This window comes from Lycorma delicatula, chromosome 1, assembly GCF_047948215.1.
Source record: "Lycorma delicatula isolate Av1 chromosome 1, ASM4794821v1, whole genome shotgun sequence".
NCBI classification, from domain to species: Eukaryota; Metazoa; Arthropoda; class Insecta; order Hemiptera; family Fulgoridae; genus Lycorma; species Lycorma delicatula.
The window spans coordinates 342540411-342560187 of record NC_134455.1 but is presented as its reverse complement, the minus strand read 5'-3'; the positions used below and the strand labels follow the sequence as shown (position 1 = coordinate 342560187).

At 36.0% G+C, this 19777-nt stretch overlaps 1 protein-coding gene across 2 annotated transcripts in view; it reads left to right on the top strand.

Moving 5' to 3' along the window:
- The window catches only part of LOC142334341 (serine/threonine-protein kinase ULK3-like), a 45698-nt gene extending 33412 nt beyond the window's left edge, over nucleotides 1-12286 (top strand). Inside the window, exons 7-9 of one of the 2 annotated variants that reach the window (XM_075382310.1) lie at nucleotides 2284-2468; nucleotides 8624-8717; nucleotides 11870-12286. In XM_075382310.1, the coding sequence (XP_075238425.1) occupies nucleotides 2284-2468; nucleotides 8624-8717; nucleotides 11870-11889 (299 nt within the window). In that variant the 3' untranslated portion in view covers nucleotides 11890-12286. Of the gene's footprint in view, nucleotides 1-2283; nucleotides 2469-8623; nucleotides 8718-11869 lie in introns of those variants that run through there. The other variant, XM_075382311.1, reaches the window with a different exon arrangement.
- The last annotated feature ends 7491 nt before the right edge of the window (nucleotides 12287-19777 follow it).

Here is a 19777-nt window from a genome sequence, read left to right as displayed (position 1 = left end):
GTATATTTAGCATTTTAAGATCCTATATTGTATTTTTTAGCTCTTTTTTATTATTGTTTAACTTTGTTAACATAATTTGTAAGCAATAAAACAATACTAGACAAAGAATTAAATCATATCATAGTCACATATTATGACATATGTACCTGTGGTTTGGCGTGAACCAAAGGATCATGTAACCGATTGTTACTTTTGTTTAACAAGTGTGTCTCGAATTTCTAAAAAATCTAAACATACTGAAAAATATCCGTCATTGCAATCTGTAATCAGGTCTGTACCTCACAGTGAAATTATACCAGTTCCTGAGCCACCTGTGAATGTATGTTTCGAAAGCAGCGATGAAGAATCAGACAGTACTGAAGAAGACAATGATTTTGAATTATCTTCCAATAAGCCACATCTTATATCACAAGGTGAATTAAATGACTTGGTTTGGGATTTAAATTTATCAAAAACTCAACCTGATCTGTTAGGATCAAGACTTTGAAATTTACTTCAAGAAAATACAAAAATTTCAGGCTTATGAAGCTGACAAAAAGAACTTTCTCAGTACTTTATTGATGAAAATAATTTGGTTTATTTCACAAATGTTGATGATCTTATGTTGCACTTAGGACAAGTTTATAAACTTGAGGACTGGCCCCTTTTCATAGATTCGTTCAAGTATAGTTTAAAAGTGGTTCACTACACAACGGTAACAAATATCCTTCGATACCAATTGCTTATGGTATTAATTTGAAAGAGACATACAATGTGGTGAAAGAGGATCTTGAGAAAATAAATTATAAAAAACATAGCTGGAACATTATGTGGTGATTTGAAAGTTATAGCTGTTTTGTTAGGATGCAGTTAGGTTATACTAAGTGCATGTGTATTCTTTGCGAATGGGACAGCCGAGCTAGGGATGAACATTATGTTGCCAAAGAGTGGAAGAAACAAGACAACTTAACCCCAAATGGGTATTTATGAGCCCTTAATTGAACCCAAACAAATATTTTTACCCCGTCTCCATATCAAGCTAGGACTAATGAAAAATTTTGTAAAAGTAATGAAGAAGGATATTTCCAAATTTGTGTACATCAGGCAGAAATTTCTGAATGTAAGTGAAGGAAAAATTAAAGAAGGAATATTTTTTGGTCCTCAAATAAGAGAGCTGGTCAAAGATGATGTATGTAACTCAATGTTAAATTAGAAAGTGCAGCTTGGGCTTCATTTAAAGACATTTACAAAAATTTTCTCTGCAAACAAAAATCTGACAATTACCACTATATTGTTAATCAACTTTTTACTTCATACAGAGCTATAGGATTAATATGTCCTTGAAAATACATTTCCTCCACTTACATCTGGATTTTTTCCCGGACAACCTCGGAGACATAAGTGACGAACATGGTAAACGTTTCCACTAAGACATTTCGGTGATGGAAAGCTGCTATAAAGGGAAATGGAATGCTAACATGCTATCTGATTACTGTTGGACATTAATTCAGAATGTGCCTGAGGCTATTTATATTTATAAAAGAAAACATCAAGGTCATTCTAACACAGGTATGGTCGTGCAAAATTATAAATTTTACAGATTTTAACTATATTTTCCCTTAATTTTTTTTTGATGCACAATTTACTTAAAACTTAGAGTGGTAAAAAAATTGTTTTTTGTCTACCAGTGTTATTAAGAAATCAGTATATTTAAATTAAAAAAAAAGTTAAAGAGAAGTCTGATTCAAACCAATGTATCTTCCCTTGTAACATCCAAAACATTTATTCATTAAAATTTTATTTGGCTACAATCCTGGAACCAGTGAAAATAATTACCACTTATGATGTATCTTTAATAAGTTCTTAATGAGGGTGTATTACTGCAGTTAAAAAAAGTCCAGAATTCAAACTTTTTGGATTTTGGGCTATTTTTGGATACTTTTGGTTCAGTTGATTGCAATCAAAAAGGGAGGTGCACAACTAGCTGTTACAACAGTCCTAAATCCAAAATTCCAACATAATACAGCTAATCGTTTTTGAATTATGCAAGATACATACATATCACACAGACATCACACCAAAACTAGTCAAAATGGATATTTCCATTAAAATCTGAAAAATTTTTTTGCTATCACAATACTTTCTTTTACTTCATACAAGAAAGTAAAAAGAGCGGTTAACTGTTTTTAACAATATTATTTTAATAAAAATAATATGTTTTTGACAAAAAATACTTATTACTGTTGGTTAAAAGTTGTTATTGTTGAATCATTTATAATTAAATACTTTTCTTTTGAATTGTAGGAACTTTATGTTCTTCAACTTCTGGATTATATACTGCAATTGAAATAGGACATTCAGCAGATCTTTACTTAGCAGAAGGATTGTATCAAAGGGCTCATGAAAAATATGTGATTGCTTTAGAAATGCTTATGAATTTACTTCCTAAAGAACCTCCTGGACCAAGGAAGGATCACCTTTTAAAGCAGGTTTGTATTTAGTTCCTAATACTTAAAATAATTGTAAAAAAACACTTATCCCTTTATGAGATAATGCTCTGATAGTCCAGGGTGCGGTCATACTATCAATTTCACTTAAGTCAACCTAAAACCCATGTTAATCATGAGTCGTACAACAACAAAAAATTCCTTCAGATCTATAAGGAGTGGCTGAAATATAATGTGAAATCAATCATATCTCATAAATAAAAAGAGATAATCAAATAAACAAATATGACATAAAAGTACATACAGAATTATTCCAGCTGTTAAGGGTTTGATATCACTTTTCTATGAAATTTCTCTATGAAGAAACTGTACACTCATCTATTATTATTATACACGAAAAAAAATGATGTAACTTGAAAACATCCTAATCTTTTTCATATAAATGTATGCTAGTTTGATATGTAATTTGAGTTAAATGCTTGGAGATACAAGTCCTTCAAGAATACCCACCTTCTAACTTAGTAACCTAATCTAGGCATATCATGGGATTCTATGTGGGTGGAACCTTTACCCAAGTACTTCAAAAGGGAGTCTTAATGGGAGATTGGTGATCCCACTATATACCACTTTCTTCTACTATACATCAGGCTTCTCACCATACAAAATATTCCCTCCACACTCAAAATATTTCACACCATCACTCTAGCAACTGTTCTAATCTTTCTGAACTGCACCCATAATCCAGTGTGGAAACTATTCCTACTTAATTTTTTTTCTTTTTTGCTTGCCTGGTACCATATTTTCAACATAAATTATAAACTAGAATTATTTATCTTTGTAATTTTTTTTTTTTTTTGAAGTGAGTCACAGACATGTCCTCTGCTATCAGGCGAAGCCAGTTATATTTAGTTTTAGCTCCAGTGTGTGTGTGTGTGTGTGTGTGTGTGTGTGTGTGTGTGTGTGCGCGCGCGCGTGCACTCTGCTGTAGTATCTTACATTCATGAAAGACTCCAGTAGATTTCAGAACCATAGGTTAAATGTTCAAAACTGTTATGTCTGACCTCCTTTGGCAGTGAATACATAAATGCAGTTAGCCATAAGATGCTAAATGCCTGCAAGGGTGCAATTTTTTTGTAGTAACTTATTGGATGTTGATAATTAGATGATTGCTTATGAACTTTATCCACAAGGGATAGTCGATGTGAGACGTGGGACTGGATTAAAAAAACGTATTCCTTCTCTTGTTCTAACATTCATCTTGTCTGTTCTGTCAGCAAATAAAAGTAGTCTATCTCTCAGTTTGGGTGTGACCTTTCATTTTGAATCAGAGGAAGTGCTTTAAGCATCAGGATGTATGCATATTGTGACAGCCTGTCAGAAACCAGTGGTTTGTGCCCTGTGCAGTACTTGAGGGCATGATGACACTGACTGTAAAGGGAGAAGAAAAATGCGTAAACTGCAATGGGAATCATTCAACTCATTCTCAAGATTACCCTTCCTTTAAAGAAGAGAAGACAATACTTAAAATTATAACAGAACAAAAACTACCATTTCCATATACATGAACAAAATAAATGAAACCAGATATTTAAACTTGTGAAACCTTGTGCAACTGAGCATTTCATTTGTGACATCTATATCTAGTCAAGCACAAATTAAAAAAGGAAGCCAAGAGCATGGTGGATTACATGAAGAGTTGAAGAAGTTAGTTCAGGTATTATATAAAGTCGCATCTCTAACCCCTACAACTTCAGGGCTTGATAGGAAAAAAAAAACATTTGCCCATTTCCTCTGTTTATAGAATATAAGAAATGTTTCACCGTACCCAAACCACAGGCACTACTTACTGCTGCTACCTTATGATCCAGCTGGAGAGAAAATTTCCTGTTTAGGGAGCTCCAGAAAAAAAATTCTGGACTAAATTCCCATCTTTCCAGTCTTCACAATCTCCATTTGGCTTTCAGATACTACCTGGTGTAAGGTGATGTCAATATGAGACTCAAAAATTTCTTTAAAACATTTTGTCCTAAAAAGAAAAGAACTCCTACAAAATACAGCATATAATATTTATTATTGTACAGGGGAATGTTTGTGGTCTCCTCCAGTCCTGTATAGAGAAGTCAAACTTTTTGCTAGGGAACATGACTTATCTATTTTATGTTTACAAAATGCACACCTCTGACATCAGGACTATATTCAAGGCTACATCTTTGGGAAAAAAGACGAGCCTATGGATGATAGATATGATGGTGTAGTAATTTTTATAAAAGACACTGTAATGGTAGTACAGGTTCTGCTTATTACCCATGCCCTGGCTGTCATATTGGTTACTGTACCAACCAAAATTAACATTTGCGATTTGTTTTTTCTGCTGAATTTTAGTTTCTCAGAACTGGATCTTTCCAGGGTCTTGTTATAGTTTCCCTTCCTTTCTTTGATTGTTGGTGATTTCAATACACACCACTCATCGTGAAGTATATTGTATTGCTTCCTGCTTGGACATTATGATAATATAGGAAGGCAAGCTTTAGACCGCTGCTTACTGAACAATGGATTATGGACTTTTACACCATCCTTTTCTGGAGCATAGTTTGATATTTTGATCTTTTTTTGTGTTCACCTTCTCTACTTCCTTGCCTTGATAGGACTTTGCAGTGATCTTTATGGCAGTGATTATAGGCCAATCATTATTCATGTGTGTGATGTTATTGTTGTGCTTACTAGGCCACAGAGATTTATTATTTAAAGGGTAGATTGGGCAGCATATATGTGTAGATTTAATTAGGAATACTATGTATGTAATTGTATGTTGGAACAGTTCTCTGATTTTCATCACTAATAGTTAAAAATACCTCCTTCTGTTTCTCAAAATCGTCTGGGAAACCTAAGCAGTAGCCTCTTGTTCCATGGTGGAATGATGATTGCTGTCAAGCATTATGAGAATATCAACAGGCACTGCAGAAATTTAATCGCAGACCCTTGACTGAATGTCAAATTGCATGATTTGTCATGTTTTACAAGTCACTAAGCATGATTCATGGAACCAGTATATTAGTACTATCTCTCAGACTACTCTGACCTCAGTTGTGAGGAGAAAACTTTAAGCAGTTTGTGTCTCTCAACTGACACTCTCCCCCCTAGGGTTGATATGCAATGACACTTTGGTCACAGATCTTTGTAGATACATTAGCTGACTGTTTTAGTTCTGTTTTTCACACCTCATCATACTTTCTCAAATTTAGAAGACATAAGCTGCAAATGAAAAAGATGTCTGTTTTGATTAGAAATTCAAAAATGAATTTAGTTCCATTTCCAGTTGTGACACTTCCCCAGGTAATGGTAATATTAGATCTAGTATGATTTCCCACCTCCCAGATGCAATTCTGAAACATTTTTTGTAAATTTACAACAGAATCTACTCTTAGTAGTTTTTCCCTGCATCATGGTCAGAGAAGCCTTGGACATTCTATCTTAAAAAACTTTTAAAGACAAGACCTGTCCTTCTAGCTACCCACCCATCTCATTGACAAGTACTGTTTGCAAGGTGGTAGAGAGACTGGTTAACTGTAGGCTATTTTCTTTCCTATAGAAACACTCAATTGCCCTGAGCAGTGTAACTTCAGACAAGTTTGATCTTCTGTTGATCTCAAAATCTACTTTACAAAATGCTTCTCTTTTGGGAGCAATGCCGCCTCATTGCTGTCTTCTTTGCTTAAATAAGGCATGTCACAACTTGAAAAAGCTGCATTTTAAATACTTTCAAAGAGTGTGGGAAGTAGATGAAAACATGCTGGCCTTTATTAAAAGTTTCTGAGTAATCAAAGCTTTCACATTTGCGTAGGAGCAACACTTTTAATAAATTATGTTAGAGAATGGGGTTATGTAGGGAATTATATTGAGTAGTTACTTCATTTGCAATGGCATTAAACAGTATTGTGAAATTATCCAGAAATCTGTTTTATGTTCATTATTTTATGTTGATTTTTCAATTTGTTGCCCCTAGTTCCTATTAACTATAACAATCTGAAAAATATGAACTACAGAAATCTTGGTACAGATGTCTTTCGCCTTGTGATAAGCTTATTGATTAATTGCAATGAGCCATCACTTTGATACAGGAGGCAGCAGTTAATAACATTCTATATAACCTGAATCAAAGCTCAACCAGAGTATAGAAATAACATTCTGTTCTTGAAACCTATTTTCACTAACATGATGAGTATCCTCTATGTGCAGCCCTAGTCAGTATTAGCTTCGCGGTCTGTTGCAAACCTTAAATTTAAACTTGCTGTCAATTTTCCCTTTCATCAATGTTTGTGAAACCTTGGTAGATTTGTCCACTTAATATAAATTTTTCCTAAAAAGCAGGCGTTTCTTAGTATCATACTGGTTTAATTCAGATGCAGTTATATATACTGGCAGTTGAATAATTCTATAGTAATGATACTGTAATATACTAGTAATGTTAATTCTGTAGGTTATACTTTCATTGTCAGTGGTAGGATGTACTGTATATGTTTGGCTGTCATGTATAAATACTCTCTTTGTTGCCTAGGTATGTGCTATAGAAAGACCTTTAATGTTGTTAGTTAGTCTGTGACATCATATTCTCATTTGTTCATATTTTGAGAGCATTGTGGTAGTAATTGATTTATATTCAAGACATATTATCATCTTAGAAATTCATTTATATTGTTTGAATGATCACTGTAATACATGTATGACTTTTTCTTGGGTTTCTAGCCAAGTTGAGATGTCTGGCAGTGAATGTGGCTAAAGAACTCTGCCAGCTTTCACGAGTCATGTTTTAACCCAAGATTTCTACCTTTTTTTAAGCAATTTCTACATATTGTGTAGTAGTACGCGTGACTACTATTGTCGATAATAAGTTCCACGTAATAAGGATTCTGTATTGCCTTGGGAGTTCTTCCAGTCGCACTCAGGAAGAGTTCACGATTTGCTGTTAACGAATCTGATACATAAGTCTGATATACAAGAATCAATTATACAGAGTCGTTCACAGGTACCAGATGGAATCTACTGATGCCCTGATATGTGGAAGATGTAAAGATGTAATTGCCACCTTACAGACAGCCACATCCTTGTTTGATTATTTGCATTATGTCTTGCAGTTCTGACTACCTTCTTGCATTCTCATTATCTTGAAGTGATGCAGAGCATAAAAGTGACTGAATATTTTGATAGGAAGTTTGCTCTGATAAACTTCTAGTTGTTTTTTAAAATATTTTATTGTTGCTTAATTCATAAATTTATTTAGTTTGTTGGTTTTGCTATTTTTTTTGTAATTTATACATGTGATTTACATACTTAACTTGCACTATTACATAATTTTTTGTTGTCTTTCTTATTTTTTAGTAGTTTGTAACAGTCATGGACCTCTATACTCGCACTGTCCTTGTTATTTATTTTAAAGCTCTTGTGGTATTTTTGTTTGTTTACATTTTAGTTTTTATTTAATGTTATTTAGTTGTAAGGTCTTGATGTTATATTATTTTTTCCCTTTGTTATATATGATTAATGCATTTTATTGAGGGTGATGATAATATTTGAGTTTTTTTGCCCCCTATAAAAAATATTCATCTAAATATACTACACAGACATAATAGACCAGAGAGAAATGAAAATATATACTCTTCTAACAAAGAATGTAAAGTTTTTAAAATTTGTAACAAGATGTAATAACTATGCATAACTACTTGATAACTTTGTTTGTTTACAAGATTCTGCTTACCATATCTGAAAGCAGGAGTGAAAGGTCCCAGGTTATATCAGAAGTGGTTGAAACTGCAAATAAAATTTTCAGAGTTCACTAAAGTGAACTCATGAAAAATATCTTCATGGAAACCAAAATGGAAGATTCCTTTTGGAGGCTTTTCATCCTTCACTAAAAGATGCAAGGTTGAAAAAAACATTGGATATTACAAAAATATCTTGAATCTGGTAGAAATACCTCATAATTATTGGATATCAACTGGATATCAATTGAGGTAGGTCTTTATTGGATCTGAGTTTCATTGGACTCTATGCTTTTCTAATTATAATTACCCTTAAAAAATGGAATCAATTGGTCTGTCTCTCTTTAGTGTACTTAAGGAAAGAAGTTTTTTATTTTTATTTGAAGCAATGTCTAAAGCATTCTTGATGTGTTTGCAATGTTTTGTATTTTTTTTTTACAGACTAATGAGTGGTTAGCTCAAGCCAGTAGATGTAAAGCTCTAATTGACATGACTGAAATAGACAAACCTCAAGTTGATATAGGAGATGTAAAAGGTAAAAGTTTTTTTTTTTGTATAGTGTTTGTGTTTCTTAAATTCTAACTTTAATCTCCAAGAAGCTTGATTATAAGACGAGGGTGAATAAAATATAAACGGTAATTTTTTTTTATAAATTTATTGATTAATAATGTACACAATTCATATTTTCATCATTTATCTATATATAGTCTCCTGCTTGATTTACACACTTTTTCCAATGATTTGGAAACTTAAATATTTCTTGTTTATAAAAAGTTTGAGAACAAGTCGTCAACCAATTGTGCACGCGCTCCTCAACGTCTTCATTGTTTTTAAATCTTTCCCCTCCAAGCAATTCTTTCATGAGCGCACTCAAAAAATAGTCATGGGGGACAAATTTGGACTGTAGGGAGGGTGTTCAAGGGTTTCCCAATACACATTTTTTCAATTTATTCCTTGTCAAAATCACTGTGTACAGCCTGGTGTTGTCATGGAGAAGGATGACATCTCTGATGTGAATATCCTGTCTTTCGTTAACTGCAGCAGCTGGCAATAGTAAGCTGCATTTACCGTTTGTTGACTGTGGATAAAATCGATGAGTAAAACTTCCCTGAGTCAAAATTGAGTACTCCCATAGTGATTGAGTGTTCCCATAATTGATACCCATTTCTGACACAATTTCTTCAACAGTGAACTGGCAATCACCTTCAATAAGCTCTTGAAAGGCACAGATGTTTCAGCTGTGAGCAGGTCTCACAGCTGACTATACCCAAGGTCAAGTACTTTGGGCGTCGATCACGACCTTTATTGTCTACACTTTCTCACCTGCCCTTACAGTGTCTGGCCCACGTATACACATAGTTCTGGGACAGTGTTAAAATTTCTGCTGGCTTAATGCCTTATTATTTAAAAACTTTATGATTATATGTTGTGTAACAGATGACGGAACCTCTTGCTCACTCATGGCTGTACTGACGACAGAACAGAGCGGCGGAGCTAAGGTGGTTTCCTCTCTCTAACACACCAAACATTAACTCTCCACTCCACCATCCAGCTCTGAACTATTTGCTGCATAAAATAGCAAAATTATGATTTAAATTTGATTCACTCTCGTACCTTCTATATTCATGGTTTAGGAATTTTTCAGTGAAACAAAAAAAATTACTTGATTCGAAGTATAAAAAATGTTTCATTTTATGTATAAATCATATAAATTCAGGGATAATTAATATGCTCCTAATAAATACTGCTGAACTTAGCCATCAAAAGCAACTGTAGAATTTTCTTATTAAAGCTAATGTAAATATTTTATGTAAATTTTTGAAATTCATATTTCTCATTTCTAAGAAGTAGAACTTATTCCATTCTAATCGCTCTCTGAAATAAAAATGTGTAGGCTTTAGACTTTGGCATATTCATGTCTGCAGCAATGGTATTAATTTATATGCTAATTTACTTATTTTGCTGAAGTAGTATTGTTTTAATTTTAAAAATTTATCTGAGGTTCATCTCCAATAGTTTTATTGTTTTTATTCTAGTACAAATGACCCCACCAGTTTGGTCTAGTGGTGAGTTCTTCATTACAAATCAACTGATTATTTGAAGTGGAGAGTTCAAATTATTTATCATTATTAGGTTCAAATCCTAATAGGCAGTTACTTTTATACAGATTTGAATACTAGATTGTGGATATCGGTGTTCTTTGGTGATTGGGTTTCAATTAACCATACATCTCAGTAATGGTTGACCTGAGACTGTACAATTGCATTTCTTAAACATATCATCCTCTGTAGTAATACCTTATGGTGATTCCAGAGGCTAAACAGAAAGATAAAGTGGTACTGATGGCTACTATATTCAGTGCATTCCAAAGTTTTAGGATTGAAATTTTTAGCAGGATAGTACAGGATTTAACATTAGTTTGGTTTCAGTTATCAAGGATACCTGTTCAACTCATATTTGTTGAGATGTATTATTGATGGAAGAATAATATATAATATTGATGAAATTTTGTTGTAAAGGCTTATGGGGGCATGCAGCTTTGAGCAGTTAATTTCACTTTCTCATAAAATTCTTTCTTATCTACATAACATACACTACAGACAGTACAGAGTAATTAAAATGTGGACACACTTTGCTATATCATCTATACACTATATTACTATGCTATATCATCTATACACTATATTACTAAATCGCATATAAAAAGTAAAGAAAAGAATTTATTAATAGATTTAATTGTTAATTCTTCCAGATGTTGCTGTATTTTGATTTAATACAATTTTTTGCTACCCTTTCTTGTAAATAGTTGGTTGTTACCACCCCCTTAGTCACATAGAATATTTGTAGTAAGATTGATTATAGTAAAAATTAGCCAGGATATATACATAATTTAATATAGTGTTACATATTGACCGGCCTCCGTGGTGCAAGTTGTAGCTTCTTACTTTCATCCGGAGGTCCAAGTTTCCTGGTTGACATGGCATCTTCACACACTATAAAATTGTCATTTCATCTCATTCTCTGAAGCAAAGTTTATTTGGAGTTCTTAACTGTAATTTAATGCAGTTTTTGTTAACTGTAAAACTGTAACAAATTTGTGTAAAAAAATAATTCAGTATTTTTTAGTTATAGTGTTAATTGTTTTTTGTTCTCCACATTTATAAAAACTAAAACAAATTACATTCCCAGGAAAACTAAGTTATTTCACATTTATTATTAATTTTTGCAATGAATACTTTTAGATCTTTTTTATCAGTTCCATTGGGATGTAAAGGAGAAACAAATTGAATTCATCTTTCTTGTACGAGTACAGACCTCATATTCTGAATTCTGATTCAGACCTCAGTCATTCTGATTCGACAGATGTCGCCTACCTGCTATGTTTGAAGAAAATTTCTCTTCTTCAGTCCTCCTAAAAAATTAAATGAATGAAAATCGTCAAGTATTAGTAGTTTCTATCAGTAGTTAGGATAATATTTTATGTTTTTCCTTTGTATAATTATAAAATATTATGTTCTGTTTCTTGTTCACACAATCCTGAGAACAGAAGGATTTAAGTACAATTCCCAAGAGAAAAAACTATGAAAAAAATTATATAAAATTACACATTAAGTATATTCTATTTTATTATACTCTTATAATCTGTAATAATAATTTTCCAAACTAATTATTTGTTTTAATTTTCAGAATTGTGCGTTTTACAATGAAAAACCTTAAACTGAAGGATTTGGGCTTTCAAAAGTTTTTTTTACAATTCTTACAGACTTATTTAATATAACAACTCTTGGGTATATACAATCTTAACAACTCATATTTGATGAGATACATTGTAAGCAATATAGATAACGTAAGATTGGGATTGGAATTGATGAATCAAGGAAATCATGTATGATCTATGAATATTAAGACCAAATAAGTTACTGAAAACTACCAATTTAAAATACCACTTGAAAGTGCTGTGATCTCAAATTTATACATGTATAATTTTTTTTCTAACTATATTTATGTAAAAGTTAATTTTTTAGTGCACATGATGATTGTGTACTGCCAAATCTTTAAATAAATTACAATATTTTGTAATACAACAAAAAATGTTCTGTCATGAAAATACCTCACTCTTCACAGAACTCCTAAGACAGAATTCCAGCTACCTTTATTTAATACAACAACTGGTATTAACAAGTCTCCTTAAAAATAAAATAAATTTTAATCATATTGTTACATGTCTAAACTGACATTATAAAATATTAAACACAGATTTCTTTTCCCCCAAAAACTTAAACCTACTAACATTAAGATTTCCCATATAAATATTTCTTTCCAACAAATTGCAGATTTTGCATGTTTTTCTGAACATTGGATGACCCACACAGAAGCTATGCTCAGTAATTTTAAATTGCTGAATCTTTTTATAGAATATTTCATAAAAATGGAGAAGTTTCAATTTTTGTTAACTACATTTTTAATAAAGTTGGAAATTACCAGATATTTGCAGAAGAAATTAATTGAAATAAAGCATAATCAATGTTAACGGCATTACTGAAAAAGCAAAACAAGCTCTCTTGGCAAGTGTGTGGTCATGGGCGACCTTGTTTTGGAAATATAAGGGATCCTATTAGTTGATTTCATGCCAAGAAGGCAGACAGTAAACTCAGAGGCATACTGTCAGACAATCCACAGCCTTCAACACGCTATATAGAACAAATGGTGGTATGTTGTTCAGTGGCACTATCTTCGTCCACATCCCATCCTTGGCTGCAGGAACTCAAGCTTTGCTTCAACTTTTTGGCTGGAGTGCTTTTCACCATCCATCATACATCCCAACCACATAGGAGGAAGCACCCAGCTTGTGACAACCAGTCACCACACCACCCCCTCTGTTCCAAGCCCTGAGGGGCTTTACCGGAGGTCGTTTTTAGACCCTCTAACTGATTACATCTCACAGTCATCAGCCAGGCCTCGGTCGGGGTGCCACTGATGTAAGTGCCTCGGCAGACGGCAGACATTTGCATCAGTAAAATATAAATCAAATTTTGCCTTCACGTAGGCGTCAAACGGACATTTTCACATCCAACCTAACATAATTCCCTCAAATTAACTGACTGAAAAGCGCAAATCCTGCGCCTAGTAAAGATTTGACAACACCATTCGTGACTGAGAATACCTAAGAAAAACAAACAAGTTTAAAGTTAAATCAGTGCTACACTCATACCAATCAAAATTATGTTTTACGCTACATAGAAATTCAGACCTACACCAAGTTAAATCTACCAATTTAGGTCACCTAACAAGGGGAACGCAACCTCATTCCAGTCCACGCAGGAACCAGGGACAAATCCCGCACCCCCACCTGGTCCCATCATGGTATCTCGCGTGGCATTACCAAGTCAAGATCAGTACTGCCACTGGTGGTGGGAAGCCACACCTATCACACATTTACCTTGGAAATGTAGCGTTCCCTTCGCTCATTAGCCAAGATATTTATTGGTTTGACTTCGGCTATTAACACAGACTGCCTCCTGCTCGAGACTGTTCTGTAACCACTCTGTTACAGACAGCAAGAGGAGTCGCTGGGGTCGTAGCAAAATGTCCGCACAATACCTAAAAGCCATGCGGTGAGCCCAGACAGGCGTAGCATACAGCATAATAGCTTTGCTGACACCTTTGTAAAGGATGCGCATGATATTGTAATTCAACCCTGAATGGATGAATGACTACGGATTCCAGCCTTTTTTGGTACATACTGAAGATGTTCCTTGAACTGAAAATTCTCATCAAGGATAACACCCAGGTATTTTTGAGTCGTAACGTACCGAATGGGGATACCACCCATCTGAAACAGGGCAGAGGGCCACTATAAGTTGTTAAATGCCCCAGATATGTCCAGAAAAATCACTAATACATATTTACATGGACTAGAGGAATTCATCACCTGTAGTATGGCATCCTCAGTGCTCTTGCCCGGTCGGAAACCTTACTGGTTGTTCATTAGCAAATGATCAGTGGCCAATCTAACATTAGTTAATGTACGATAAGAAGAATTAACAGTAGGATCTTTGTTGTCCTTTTGACCAAGTCTCCACACTTCCAACACACTGGAAAATGACCAGCGAATAGCAACTTATTATATATTCTAGTTAAGAGGACCAAGGACTACTGGAAGTGCTCAGACGAGGAGCTCCTCTGTGATATAATCATATCAGGGGGCCTTGTGTTGTACCATGTCACTTGGTGCACTTCCGCCTCGGTGATCTCAGAAGATTGTTTGTCAGTCTCTAAAATTGCAACTTCCTGCCTGACAAGCCAGTGGTATGAAACCTCACTCATCATAGTGTCACCCAAGAGCAAATCATTCAGCAAAATATTAAGGACACAGTACTTATCAGTTACACCCTTGCGGGTTGACAAAGCTGACAGGAGGACATCTTTTGTGCGTTTACGTCCACGGGCTGCATACACAATGCCACAAGGGTCTCTATTCCCCTGCTCCTGAATTAAGGAGCACCAGGAATTACGCTTGGAGGACCTAATGCTATGAAAGTACCTAACCCTTGCTCTGCAGTTAGGGTCACACACTGATTGAGATCACCCTCTCATTGTGCACCCCTTCTGAGTCAGTTCACAGACTGTTTCATTGCTGTCAGATTTTGAGACCACCAACCAGATATACGTTCCCGGCCAGTGCCTCTAGGAATGGTGGCTTTAGCCGCCGCCACCATCGCAGAAGTGAAATTTTGTGCCAGGACATCTAATGGTAGGCTGTCAAGGTCTCAAGAAAAAATCTCCAGCCTGGACTCCAACAAAGAGGAGAATTTCAGCCAGTCTGCCCTCCTATACAGGAAGCAACCCCGGAAAAAGAGGAAAGTTTCCCTCATGGCCATTGTGCAGCTCATCTGCTATTTAAAAAAGTATCAACTGATCGCTAGAACAGTCGTCGACCACAGACCAGTCAAGGACCCTGCCTTGGATGTCCCTACCAATGGTGATATCAATATTTGTACCTGAAAAGGCCCTTCGTCCGTTAACCGTACCGACATAAGTGGCCAACTGGTCTGCAATATTAAAGACCTCAAAATTGTGCTGCGTGATGATACTGTCAATTAGGCCACCGCTATGATCGGTGATCCCACTGTGCCAGAAAAGCGACTTCGCATTAATATCGGCACCAATAAGGATTGGACCATTGCTCACAATACGAAGGATACTAATCCATCTCACTAGGTGTTCTTCAGTGGGATTCCTGTATGGGAAATATGAAGTAACAACTGTAAGGTTCTGTCTGGGAACGGCAAGTCTGACCACAACATGATGTCTGTCAGAAACTTGCCATATAAAGACACTATCAAGCGACTTCCTGCACAGAATAGCAGACATACAAGTATGCCCTACACAAAACTTTTTCCAGCTGTGAAAGCCTAGCAGATCACACCTAATTACATATGGGTGCTGCAGAAGGACAAATTGAGGCTCTGTCTCTCTATAATCTCATCTAACTCAATCTGGACTACATAAGCACCCTGGGCATTTAGTTGACCAAACCTAACCATCTAAGGAATTAAAATACAGCATAACGGCACTTACGTAAACAGCCACACTCCTTACTAACAAGTGGGTGCTCATGATTCTTGTGCAACTTCTTACAGTTAACACAGGCCAGAGCCTTGGACCTATGCAAACAATCATCACACTTGTGGCCTTCCTTACCCCAATGGGCACACACCAAAGCAAACTTATAAAATTTAGCCCTGTGATCATATCTGCAGCACTTTGAGTACATGTCCATGTACTCTTTCACTCGGCAGGACCCTAAATCAATTATTGTCTGGCCGCAGATGTAAATTTTTGAAAGAGACCAGAACCTACGTCAAAGACCCCGTGATATTTCTGGGTATCACACCTACCCGTTTTAAATACCAACGTGCAGTCCTGCTGGAAGGCGGCTTCATCCAAATCAGTATTCTGCTCCCTAATGAGGAACAAGACATCTCCGTCGGTCAGGTTACGATCAATGTCATAGACTATAATATGGGGGTTACGTGTTCTTTTCGGGTCTATTTTCACATTCAATCGTTTAATAACTTCAGAATCTCGAATTGCCTGAATAGTCTCCATATCATTCACTACAACTAATCCCTTGCCGGTTTCTTTAATGTTCCTAATTTAAAGACCTTTCCGGTCACCCCAAAGGGCAACCTGGAGGTCTTTTTTCAGCTGTTGGACACAATCGAGTCCTCTGCTCTATTAACAAATGCAACCTCAGGTTTCTTAGAGGACTAGCTGGTTTCATGTCTGCCCTTGACCACCTCAGCACACCCATGTGGTTGCATCGGAGCTGGGACCAGTTTCTGAGCTACGGTTACTTCTTCAGGCTGTGAGGCAAGATTTTCGAACCCCTCGACGAGAACTGTGAAAGCTGCTCGGAAGAATTCGAATCGAAGCAATAATCTCCTCTTGGTTGCACCACTAGTACACTTGGGGTTCACTAAATAGGAAGACAAGCCACCCAGTTCTGCCAAAACATCACGAGCCAAAGGAGCACAGGTGGTCAACCCCTTTATCTACCACTGAACTATTGTTATCAGGACCAGTGTTCGAGGAGGTTGAAGGATAAGGCTACAGCCAGGCGTCTTACCTATATCACTAACATCTGTTATGGTCGGAGATGCTCTGACTTAACAGTATACGAACAAAATGCTCACTGTATTCCTTCTACTAAGACGTTGGGCACAAGCCCACAAGCATGACGACTTCCTGCAGCGAGCCACGAGCAGCTGGAGACCTGTATTCTCCTGTCACTCTTTGCCGCTACTGGATCAAATGTGTGAAATCAAAGATCAACACACAGTTACGGATTATGGCCCTCGCTCTAAAAGAGCATGAACAGGACTAAGGGTAAAGGCCCCTTTGCTCATAACAGGGACTTGCGACCAGGAGTTATTGCCACTCTTTTTGTCGTGATGAGGAGGCGGGTGCTTGAACAAATCGTGCACCAAAGCCTCCGAATCCCCGTGAAAAGGATATGAATCATCTAAATAGTAAGGGCACAAAACCGTTGTAACTGTGTATCTTACCCAGTTTCACAATCTTGCTCTCTGAGAACTCACTCGACTACCAGCTCAAAAGTAGCACTGAAAAAGACTTTATACAACACAACCTCTGTTCATGAAAAGAGACCAAAGGTTGCATCCACCATACAGCCATGATTTGGTGCCTAGTGACCATCACTTATTTACAAAGTTAAAAGAGTTTTTAGGAGGCAGGTTCTTTGAAGTCAATGATGAGCCGAAAGAAGTTGTCAATGTATGGTTGAAGAATTTGGCAGCAGAATTGTGCAATGAAGGATTTCATTTGAAATCGAGTTGCTCTCATTCAGGAGCTCACGACCACTGGTCAATGGCATCTCATACCCGGGAAGGAAAACCCCGCAGACTGCACATCAAGAGGATTATCAGCGGCTCAGCTCACCCAGTTTATTCTTTGGTGGTCTGGTCTTCCTTGGTTCGCTCAAAACTTGTCTCATTGACTTATGCACGAGGTTACTCTTGATCTAACTACACCCCTTGAGGAGGTCTCAGGGAGCTCTTTAGCATCCTCTCGGTTGCTGCAAAATTGGGACTTATTAGACCAATATTCGTCGCTCTCTTGACTCTTGTGTATCATGGCTATCTGTCAATGCGCTCTCACCTGGTTCTGGCGCCTTCCTGGCTCCTGCCGCTTGACCTGGAGGCTGCTCAGCTTTTCTGGATCCGCTCCACTCATTTCACTGCTGAACTCAAACTTCTCGCTCAGGAACATAAACTATTAAAATCGAACTCGCTCACCAGCCTCGCTGTGTTTGTTGATCAGAGTGGGATACTTAGAGTTGGTGGCCATCTCCAGCATGCTCCCATCGGGGAAGACTACAAACATATCATATTGCCTCGTCACGCTTGGCTCTCTCATCTGCTTATCTAGGATTCTCATCTTCAGACTCTCCATGGAGTAACTCAGCTCAATGCTGATGAGTTCATCTCGCATCTAGGTCGCTGTCAGTCTTTATTTTCTGATTGTGAAACCAATTTTTTTGGTGCGGATTCAGAACTACCCATTTTGTGGGAAGTGGGAAGCAGTAGTGAAGTCAGTGAAGTTTCATCTTGTTCGCACAGTCTGGGATGTTGTGCTCATGTATGAGGAGCTCAGCATGCTTTTAGCTCAAATTGAGGCCGTACTCAACACTTGGCCACTCTGAGGACCCAGATGATTTCTCAATGCTCACTGCAGGTCAGTTTCTCATTACGATACCAAGACCTTCTCTGTACCAGGTTCCAATTTCTACTCATTCGATGGCAGCTCATTCAACAATGCCTACAGTCATTCTGGAAGGCCTGGTCATCTAGTTAGTTATCTTCAGTAGCAGCAGTCCACTTCCAAGTGGCACCATCCCACTCACATCTCAGTTGGCTCCTTGGTCCTACTCACAGATGAACAGTTTCCTCCTTCAAAATGGCTGCTCGCTTGTGTTCTTGCTCTCCATCCTGGGAAGGATGGGCTCACTCAAGTGGTTACACTTAAAAACCGCTACTTCTACTCTAATTAGACCTATTTCTCAGCTTGCTCTTCTACCCGTTAGTCTCCAACCCTAATAAGAATTCTATGTAGCTTTATGTGATGGGTGGGTGTGTTAGCTTCAGTTGTGCTGTGTAAGTTTTTTGTTTATCAATAAATCATTGGGTTTAAGCTCTTGAAAAAATAATCTAAAGATTTTATTTTACCTATTGTTTGTGGCTGTTGCTGGATTATTGGAAGAATATAATAAAAATGCTAAAATCAGTTTATAAAATGTTATGCTTGATAAGACTGACCGTGGTATGTTGTCGTGCTGTTTATTAATTATATGTATGAATTCCTGTACTTTTTATTTTTGATGTGCTTCATTAATTTTTTTCCTTCTCTTTCGTAATCATTCATCAATGCCCATCCAGACCATCAGATCCTCTCAAAACAATAATAGTGAAATGACAACAAAAACATTGTTGAGCTAACACAAAAACAAATATGTTAGTCAACTAGTTGCTATAGAAAAATAAATTATTTTTCCACAACGTGCAATCATAAAAAATGAAAGTAATCTTTATGCAATAAAAATAAAACCTATCTTTTGTGAATGTGTAAATATTCAGGTTGGTAGTATGAATAGGATTGTAATGTATGTTAAAAATAAATAAATCTTTATCTGATTGGAAGATAATATATACTATACAAATAATGTAAATTATAAATATATAAAACTGTATGATAAAGAATAATGTGTACATAATGTTACGTTGAATTCATTAAATATAAAAAAATTATTACAAAATAATTTGCAGTGCAAAAATTGTTATTGAAAATTATTTTGAGCACAAATTTACATACAAATTGAACAGTAAACAGATAAATTGAGTTTCTTTTTTTTTGTTTTTTTAGTATTATTTAAAAATTCATCCACAGAGTAATGTTTTAAATTGTTGGGAAGTTTATCAAATGGTTCAACAGCTTATTAAAAATAGTATTGTAAGCATAATGCCCTTTTTCATAAGAAAAGTATTGTGTTGAATTATGCAAGGACAGTTCCAT